This window comes from Spinacia oleracea, chromosome 1, assembly GCF_020520425.1.
Source record: "Spinacia oleracea cultivar Varoflay chromosome 1, BTI_SOV_V1, whole genome shotgun sequence".
Classification (NCBI taxonomy): domain Eukaryota; kingdom Viridiplantae; phylum Streptophyta; class Magnoliopsida; order Caryophyllales; family Amaranthaceae; genus Spinacia; species Spinacia oleracea.
In genome coordinates, this window is record NC_079487.1 from 126155538 (window position 1) to 126166249 (window position 10712).

General features: G+C 34.4%; 1 protein-coding gene across 1 annotated transcript; it reads left to right on the top strand.

The window, feature by feature from the left end:
- Positions 1–2473: 2473 nt before the first annotated feature.
- LOC110799525 (uncharacterized) lies at positions 2474–3028 on the top strand. The gene has a single exon (XM_022004793.2). It carries the CDS (start codon positions 2474–2476, stop codon positions 3026–3028), a length of 555 nt encoding a protein of 184 aa, XP_021860485.2.
- Positions 3029–10712: the final 7684 nt, after the last annotated feature.

A 10712-nucleotide genomic window follows, 5' to 3' on the forward strand; every position in this document is an offset into this window, starting at 1 on the left:
GATTAAGGTACGTTTCCTTGTTCTTTCCTCTAATGTTCTTTTTCAAGTTGTTATGTTCTTTTCACAACTTTATTTTTACTGTGTCATCAACATAGTTTGTTCTTTTAAATCAACATAGTTTGTTCTTTTATATCAACGTACATAGATTGTTAAAAAAGAACATATAATGGTTTGAAAAGAACAAATAACACTTAAAAAAGAACATAGTCCGATTTGTGGTAAAAGAACAAAAATACTTTAAAAAAAAATATAGATTTAGTTTTAAGTGCATCAAAAAATCTTCGTTTCGTCTTTTTAATTAGAACATAAAATCGTTTGAATAGAACAAATAACACTTAATAAAAGAACATAGTTCTGATGCGTGGGATAAGAACAAAAATACATTTAAATAAAAATATAGATCTAGTTTTAAGTGCATCAAAATATCGTCGTTTTCGTCTTTTTAATTAGAACACTAAGTGGTTTGAAAAGAACAAATACAACTAATAAAAGAACATAGATTTGTTGTTCTTTTCGTCCCTTTCATTCTGTTCTTTTGTTTGATAAGGAAAAAGAAAATGTTGTTCTTTTCCATGTGTTTTGTTCTTTTTTCTTCTGTTTTGTAAAAAAGTTGTTGTTCTTTTTTTAATTATTTTGTGTTCTTTTTAACTTATTTATGTTTTTTAATATTTAATAACATTATCGATAATATTTTTTTTTTGTTTTTCTGTTGTATTTTTCACACGATGTTCTTTTTGAAAAATAATTGTTCTTTTTATAGTTTATCAGGAGAGAGAATATGTTATTTTCATTTTTGTATATTTTCTTTAGTTTTTTAGCATTAGTGTTCTTTTCAGGTTTTAGTTAATGTTCTTTTCGTTTACTTTATTATGTTCTTTTTGTTTAGTTTGTTATGTTCTTTTTCGTTTTCTTTTAATGTTTTTGTGTTTTGGTGCAGGTGCACGTAGATCTACGTGCAGGCCCCTGCACCATCCGCGCGTTGGGATAAATCAGGGAACCATTAAACAACATACTTTTAATTCTCTCCTTAACAAAATTAGTTATGTTGATCAAGAGATGACACGTGGCAAATACTGTTAAGACTTGGAGGGTGGACAAACATTATCCCTTTATGAAGAGTTCTTAAATGGGCTTTAAAAGAGACATGATTATGGTATTTTCCATAGCTACTTGTATAACTCGAAGAGCACATTGCATTATTTGGCTCCTCTTTTCTAGACTTATGATTATATGCACTACGGAGTATTTGGTAGCAGTAGTAGTAGTAGTAGAAGGTAAGTTTTAAAGCTATAGGTTTTACGTTAGAATCCTATATTGGACTAAAAGACTATAAAGTCCACAATATCCACTAAAGCTATCCGAGTTCATACCTTTAATTTTCAATTTGTAGTTTTTTATTTTGTTTTTTGGTTTTGTTCAATGTATCAATGACCACATTAATTACCAATTTATCAAATAAGAAAAGCAATCCCTTGTTAGTTGTTAACCAATCGCATATGTGGGCTACTTGATCGGATCTATTTGTTTTTGATCTGATCTGATTGAGTTTGAAATAAGTAGAAATAAGGTGAACTAAATAGGACCTTAGTATACAAATTTTCCTGACTAACTTCAACCAAATTAAACGTATGTGTTTTTCTCCTACTATACAGTAGACCTGATTAGAAATTGAATCGGACCGGGTTTTAATACAAACTCAATTTCAAACGTGCTGATAGAGAATCGACCACACTATTTGGGCCTAGAAATACGATATTGGGGCTACCCAAATTCACTTTTTTTTTTGTCCCGGCCTAGTTGTCCATGACTACCTTCATTTTACAGTCGTACTAAGCCTGTTGTAGACGGTAGTGAGTCTAAAAGAATAGTGATGGTATAGATGAAGTTCGATCTTAAGGTCAGGTTTATATGCCATTGCCTTTTGCTAACCAACTCTAGAAATAAAGGTACGATATGTATTGGAGTATCATGCATTGCAGCATCAAACAGTCATAGCTCTCAGCAAGATCAGCCACACACAATGCAAGATAGCAATGCCACATGGGAAGCCTTCTAACTAACTTATTCTAGAAGCATCTTAAGTATAACAAACTCAATGATTCTGTTATGGAATCAGTTAGGCATTCATGATGTAATAACTAGCATTAGATGATGATGTGTACTATAGGCACGATATGATTGGTCATCAGATTGTATGAAGCAATCTGATTGGTTAGCATACATCATAGCTCTTGTATATATACCAATCTAGCTGCTGTAATAATGATCAATCAATACAATAAATCTCTCTCTCTTTTCTGAGTTCTTTAGAACTCTAACATGGTATCAGAGCAAGATCACTGATCCTGCTTCTCTTTGCTTCTAAATCTGGTTAACAGATTGTGTTCTTCAGTATTTCTTTTGATAACAAATCAAGAAATTCCAAATTTCTCTTCGAAAATTCAGTAGAATTGTTTGAAGATTTTTCATCACAATGCCTGGAGATCAACAAACTGAACCTGCTACAAATCCAAATTCAGCCTATTACTTGAGCAACAATGATTTGAATGCTCCCAAATTGGTTAATATAGTGTTTGAAGGTAAATGTTTCAATGATTGGAAACGTTCGATGATAATAGCTTTATCAGCAAGAAACAAGCTGTGTTTTGTTGATGGTAGCTTAAATCAGCCAGCTGCAAACTCTCCTAATTTCAGAATATGGAATAGATGCAATGATTTGGTCATTTCCTGGATTTTAGCTTCTTTAGAACCTTCAATTGGCAGAAGTGTTTTGTATCTCAGAACTGCAAGGGAGATATGGCTTGATCTGGAAGAAATATTCTGTCAATCTTCTGGTCCACAGTTATATACCATACAACAGCAATTGAATGATCTTAATCAGGAAGAAAATGAGGAGATCTCAAGTTTTTTCACTAAAATTAAGCTATTATGGGATCAGCTTGATGGATTAGATCCTATACCAGCCTGTGTATGCACTGGATGTAGTTGCACACTCACCTTGAAATTGCTGAAAATACAGCAGAACTAGAGATTGATTCAGTTTTTAATGAAACTGAGTCAGAAGTTTGATCACTCCAAAAGTTCAATTCTCATGATGAATCCACTTCCTACCATTTTGAAAGCTTATGGATTATTGCTTCAGGAGGAACAACAGAAAGGAGTTTACATTAACAAAACACAGCCTACTGAATCAGCAGCTTTTGCCACAAGGAGATTCAATGAAAACAATAAGCCATATAGAAATGTGTACACACCAGGGAACAACAATATTTCACATAACACAGCTGGTCAAGCTAGAAACTACAGCTACAACAGGAACAATTTGTTCTGTGAGCATTGTAGAATGAAGAATCATACAATTGACAAATGCTGGAAATTACATGGCTATCCTAAAGACTTCAAGAACAAAGGCAAAAGAGTAGCAGCTGCAGCTCAATTGGAAGATTATGCAGACAAAGATAAACAAAGTGAAGAGGATTCAGGCATGATACATGCCACATTTACTGAAGAACAGTACAACCAGTTGATGAAATGCTTTAACATTCCCCAAGTTGCTAAACAAGTTGAGACACATGGCTCTAGCTCACTTGGTTTGGCAACTAGCTCTCAATACAAAGGTACTTTCTGTCTTTTCTCTGATTTTAAAAGAAAGTGGATATTAGACAGTGGTGCTAGTGATCACATGTGTTCAGATATCACTATGTTTTCATCTATTAAAGCTATTCACCACAGAAATCATACTATTACAATACCAGATGGTAAAGAATTACAAGTTACTCATCAAGGACAGATTAATCTTGCTGACAACATTGTTCTACAGAATGTTTTACATGTTTTTGGATTCAAGTTTAACTTGATTTCTATCTCTAAATTATGTTCTGATTCTGGATACTCTATTTCTTTCACCAATGATGAATGTTTCATTCAGGACCTTTCCAAGAACAAGCTTACTCTGCTTGGTAAGTTGGAAAAGGGATTATACACTTTCAGTGAAGATTTACTGGTTTCTGGCACTCCTCCAATTCCACAGACTGACTATGCCTTGTCTAGCCTAGATTCAGCTGCTGTAGAAGAATCTAAACTCTGGCATCTTAGACTAGGGCATTTACCTTTTGGTAGAATAAAGAACATCCCAAATATTGATGTTAAAGGTTGCTTAGCTGAATGTTTCTGTCAAATCTGTCCATTGGAAAAACAAACTAGGTTTTCATTTCCAATTAGTAGCATCAAGAGCACTCAACCATTTGAGTTGCTACATATAGATGTATGGGGTCCATACTCTATTCCTGATCATTCAAAGTGTAATCAGTTTCTAACCATTGTTGATGATTTTACCAGGATGACCTGGACACATCCTTTGAGAAATAAAACTGAATCAGTTTCTATTATGGCTCAATTCTTTCTCTATGTTGAAAACCAGTTTGGTTTATCTGTCAAAAGTGTTAGATCAGATAATGCTCTTGACTTGACTGAAGGTGATATGAAAGCTTTGTTTCTTAGCAAAGGAATTTTACACCAAAGAAGTTGCAGTTACACACCACAGCAAAATGGTGTGGTTGAAAGAAAGCACAAACATCTCCTTGAAACTGCTAGGGCACTTTCTTTTCAATCTAAACTACCAGCAAAATATTGGAGTGATTGCATTCTTACTGCCACCTATCTAATTAACAGAATGCCTCTCAAAAGCATACAGTTTTCTACACCCTATGAGAAGCTCTTTAAAGCTCTACCTGATCTGTCTCATCTCAGAGTTTTTGGTTGCCTAAGTTACACTACCACTCACAAAGTAAACAGATCAAAATTTAATCCAAGGGCAGATCCCTGTGTTTTCCTTGGGGATCCATCTGGCCAAAAGGCATACAAACTCCTCAATCTTACCACTCACAAAATCATCATCTCAAGAGATGTCAGATTCTTTGAGAAACATTTTCCATTTCATTATTCTTCATCACCAACAACTACCTATCCTAAGAAATTCTTCTTGCCACTTGTTACACCCTTTTCTACCATTCCTCATGATCTTACTTCTCCTTTGCCAATTTCCACACAAACAGATTCCATTCAATCTCCACCTCTACAAGACACTTTTCTATCTGAATCACCTTCACCAGAATCACCTCAATCAGAATCATCTCAACCAGATCTATCTCAACCAGCTTTAACACACTCTAAATCACCTCCAATACAATTATCTCACCCAGAAATCTCTTTTCTTTCCTCATCTCCTCCTGAACCTCCCAGAAGATCCACTAGAATCATTAAACCTCCATCTCACCTACAGGATTTCATTTGTTCCAAGCCAACCAAGCATTGGTGCAATCTGGTTGCTTTTGATCATCTACCTAATCATCACAAAATTCTCATTGCAGCTCACATGGATTTTGTGGAACCTACTTCATATAAAGAAGCTGCTGGTGACTCTAAATGGATAAATGCTATGGAAAAGGAGATTAATGCTTTGAACAAAAATCATACATGGGATTTTGTACCCCTGCCTAAAGGAAAGAAACCTATAGGGTGCAAATGGGTTTATAGAATCAAGAATAATGCAGATGGTTCTATTGATAGATACAAAGCCAGACTAGTTGCAAAAGGCTTCACTCAAAAATATGGCATTGACTACACTGAAACCTTCTCTCCTGTGGTCAAAATGTCTACTGTCAGATGTTTAATCTCTCTTGCTGCCAGCAGAGGTTGGAATTTGTTTCAACTTGACATCAACAATGCTTTCCTCCATGGAACTTTGGATGAGGAGGTTTATATGAAGGTTCCTGAAGGTGTTCATGCTCCACCAGGCCATGTTTGCAAACTCACAAAATCCCTTTATGGTCTTAAACAGGCATCTAGACAATGGTTTGCTAGACTTGTTCAAGAACTTAAATCTCAGGGCTTTCATCAATCAAAGAATGATTATTCTTTGTTCATTAGACATACTGGCTCAGATGTTACTATCATGGCTGTTTATGTGGATGACATCATAATTACTGGCTCAAATGTTGCTCTTATCAATGATATTAAAGCTCATTTGCACAATACATTCAGCATCAAAGATTTGGGGTTTCTGAACTTCTTCCTGGGTATTGAAGTCAGCAAATTACACTACAAGAAAAACGCTATTTTGCGACGGAAAGAATCAGTCGCAAAATTGCTCAAATCAGTCGCAAAAATGGGTTTGCGACTACCCGCGACCAATTTGGCTCAGTCGTAGAAAGCCTTGTCGCAAAATCATTTTCGCGACTACATTTTGGGTCGTCGCAAAATCTGCGACTACATTGCGACCGTAGCGCGACTGCCTACATGCTACTGAATCAAGAATATTTGCGACCAATATTGCAGTCGCAATTTCCTAATTAAGAAATTAAAAAAAATAGAAATCAGCGTTAATTGCTGATTTCAAAAATTAAAACTGAGATTAATTTTGATCCACAAATCTTACGATTTCAACAGATTAGAAAAGAAAACTTAATATTCAAGAACTCTCACTCAAATATTATTATCATATCAATCGAAAACCAGATTACACAAAAAAAAGTAACAGGATACATCCAAGATATATCAGATCCAACTATTAATCTATTATAGCACAACTAAACCAAAAACTGCTACTTGGTAACCTTTATACCTAAAACGAAAATCGGAAATTCAATCTAACATTTACAATAACAAAATTTAGCTTTATAACTTACATACAAGTTTAGATCTACTAATAAAATCTTCTAATTTTACAAGAGACTACTATAAAATTCTAGATCTATATGCTTATCTATTTTCTTTACCAATTCTTGTTGCAAATTATTGCTTTGTTCCTTGAGTTGCGTCGAGTTCTTCGAACTTGGGTCATCGACCTCGTGCTAAAGTGATGGAGAAGTAGATTGAGGCTAGATTTTAATTTCAAAGTTTTTGTTCATAGAAATGCATACAAAGAACAGAGGAGAGAGGAAGAGAAATATGGCAAGAGAGAGATTGGGGGCGGCAAAGTAAAGAAAGAAGTGGAGTAGTATGTTTCATTTTCTTTTTTAGGTTTTTGGTTAATGGGGGTTATGATGAAGTAGCACTTAACACGTGGAGGTTGAGTAAACATTTGTTACTTATGATGTTCTGTTTAAGGCGACACTTTTGAGGTAAAATATCTATTTTTTTAATTAAATATATTGCGACCGACTGGTAGTCTCAAATGCAGTTGCAAAAACTTTTAAAAAATTAAATCTTTAAATAAAAAGCTTAGATAGTGGGAGTAGTTGCAGAAAAATAATGTCAGTCGTAGATTTACGACTACGAAGCGACGGCCAAAAAGTTAGTCGCAATTTTGCGACTGTTGGTCACTGGTTGTCGCGGATTGTATTTATTGCGACTGAAATTTGAGTAGTCGCAAAATATCAGTCGTAAAATGGCGTTTTTCTTGTAGTGAAAACTACTGAAGGATACATCCTTACCCAAAAGAAATACACCAAAGAACTTCTTCATGAATGTGAGCTTGACATTTCAAAGTCAGATGTCACTCCATTTCCTATCAATCTCAAACTTACCTCTGAAGGCCCTCTCTTTGACAACCCTGAACTCTACAGGTGTTATGTGGGAAAACTCAACTTTCTCACACACACTAGGCCTGATATTGCTTTTGCAGTGCAATCTCTCAGTCAGTTTATGCACTCCCCTAGAATACATCATGTTGAAGCTCTTACTCATACTCTTAGGTATGTTAATCACACAGCTGGCCAGGGCATTCTTCTTCACGCTACTGATCAACTCACACTTCAAGCATTTTCTGATTCAGATTGGGCTGCATGTCCTACAACTAGAAGGTCTGTTACTGGCTACATTCTTCTCCTTGGCAATTCCCCTATTAGTTGGAAATCCAAGAAGCAAACAACTATTTCAAAGAGCTCCTCTGAAGCAGAATATAGGGCTATGTCCCATGCAGCAGGAGAAGTTACTTGGATAATTAGATTACTTGAAGAACTTGGTGTACATAATCTCAAACTAGTTGTGCTACACTGTGACAACCAGTCTGCATTACACATTGCTCACAATCCAATCTTTCATGAACGTACCAAACACATAGAGGTTGATTGTCATTTTACAAGAGATAAAGTCCTTGAGGGTTTACTACAACTAAGCTATTTGCCTACACAAAATCAGCTAGCTGACATTCTCACCAAAATTCTTCCTAATACTCAGCATAGACTCTTATCTTCCAAACTTGGCATGGTTAATGTTCCACCAGTCCCAAGTTTGAGGGGGGGTATTGGAGTATCATGCATTGCAGCATCAAACAGTCATAGCTCTCAGCAAGATCAGCCACACACAATGCAAGATAGCAATGCCACATGGGAAGCCTTCTAACTAACTTATTCTAGAAGCATCTTAAGTATAACAAACTCAATGATTCTGTTATGGAATCAGTTAGGCATTCATGATGTAATAACTAGCATTAGATGATGATGTGTACTATAGGCACGATATGATTGGTCATCAGATTGTATGAAGCAATCTGATTGGTTAGCATACATCATAGCTCTTGTATATATACCAATCTAGCTGCTGTAATAATGATCAATCAATACAATAAATCTCTCTCTCTTTTCTGAGTTCTTTAGAACTCTAACAATATGTGATGGGTCCTTGTATGAAGTTATACATGAAGTGAATGCAACAAAGTTATTCAACGAAAACTGACTGCATATTTCACCATCTATCGGAGCGTCCGATAATTTAATACATTTAGACTTTACTTTACCTGCTATAATTAGAAAAGGATTGAAACCCTAAAAAATCATGAATTGAAAGATGCAAAACATCGAACCACCTTCCATCATCCTCCACCTATCACTATTATTGTTTTGCAAATAACATTGTTGATTTCTCAAAACTTTTTTCTACAGTTAGTATCATGTCACACTGTCTGATACTTCGTACTTATTAACTATCAGATCATGTCTATTAACATGTTAGTTAGGCAGAAAAATCAGCATGATACGTCATGTCATGTGGTATAACTGTTAACTAACTGTCAAACAATCTTTTAAAAAAATTTGTATTTCTTCTATAGGAAAATTAATAATGTTACATTTTATAATTTGCTGAAAATGATGTTCCACTTGTTTGTATACTATAATAAGGTCTACATGTATTACTCCTTATAATGTATAGATTTCTTAATCATGCTATATGACAAATTATTGCTCTGCTAGAGACCTACTAAGCTAGCTACATGTGACACATCAAAAAATAAAATATATAGAAAATTTATTTATAAGTAGTTTTAGAATATCAAATGATTAAAAAAAATTAGGATATATACTATTGGTTGAACAATTGAACATTACCCCATCCCTCATCCTCAGGGTAAGGGTGTGGGTGTGGGTGTGGCCAAATGATATTGACCAATAATATTATTGCATTGTTTTTTGAGGTATTGATTGTGTAGTCTGTGTACAAAAATCATTATGTATTCGCGCGAGTGTATTTAGAGTTAAGTTTATCTAAATATTACTATTTGTCTAATTTTACATTTTTCAAAAGAGAAAAAACAGCCATAGTTTAAATATACGTAGTATGGAGTACCCACACTTTAAGTGTATATAGATATACGATGGAGGGGCTCGTGAGTCGTGATTGTGACGACATATATGTAAGTATCATGTATTCATGTATGTGGGTTTTAAACTCGTCACTATTAGGTAGGCTAATGTTGAGGAAAAATATAAAGAGATGTGACTTTAGGGATATGTATATTTTGTTAAAATGAAATGAGTACATTTTTAATTATGTGACTAGCTCTCAATTACTATATCTTTAGTCCTTTTCGATCACAATTTCAATTGAGAAATTTCTCATTTAGTTAGGAGAAACTACATTCAATTGGGATTGATGGTTGTTGTCATACTATATACTACGTACCTCCGTTTCAAAAAGATCTTTACGCTTTGAAAAATGTGTCCAACAATCAAAACGTTGACCATAAATTCTCACTATTATATATCTATAAAAAATTATCATGAGATATCTTGTTAGATTCATCTCGAAATGTATTTTATAAATATCAACTTTTTATAATTTTTTGCCATACGAAATTGGATATATTAACGGTCAAACGTTGCACCGGAGTCCGTGCAAATAGTAAGTTTAAATATCTTTTTGAAACGGAGGTAGTATATATTAGGATCGTAGGCAGTTATTAAAACTGTTGGGTTATATACTTATATTTACCAAAGTTCACAAAATACATATATATTTATTTTATTTATAAAAAAATTCGAACGAAGAAAACATATCTAAGTCTAGGTAACATCTTCCGAAGATTTTGATTTGTTTACACATCGATCGTACATCACAATAAATTTGATATATCGAACGACACGAGTACTACTCGCGTTAGAATGTGACTCGAGTGAAATGAGCAACAAACCAACCATGCAAATTCCGTATACGAAATACTCCAATCAAGGAGAAATAGTACTCCGTATACGAAATACTCCCTCCGTCAATCAAGAAGTCAATTCGTCATTCTTTTGTGTTCAAAGATGCTGTTGCAATTTCATCAATGGAAGCTCCTAATATTTTGGAGAAGGATTTCTTGTATTGGGATGCACACCCGTCAGGAAGTCTTTCTATTAAATCAGCATATGTCTACCTCCAAAAGTTGAAGAAATTGAGAACTGAGAATAATGTAACTCAAGATCATGGAGTAGTCTACAAGCTTAATTTTGTGG

Coding starts and splice junctions, on each gene's coding strand:
- LOC110799525 (XM_022004793.2), top strand. CDS start 2,474: ATGCCTGGAGATCAACAAACTGAACCTGCTACAAATCCAAATTCAGCC.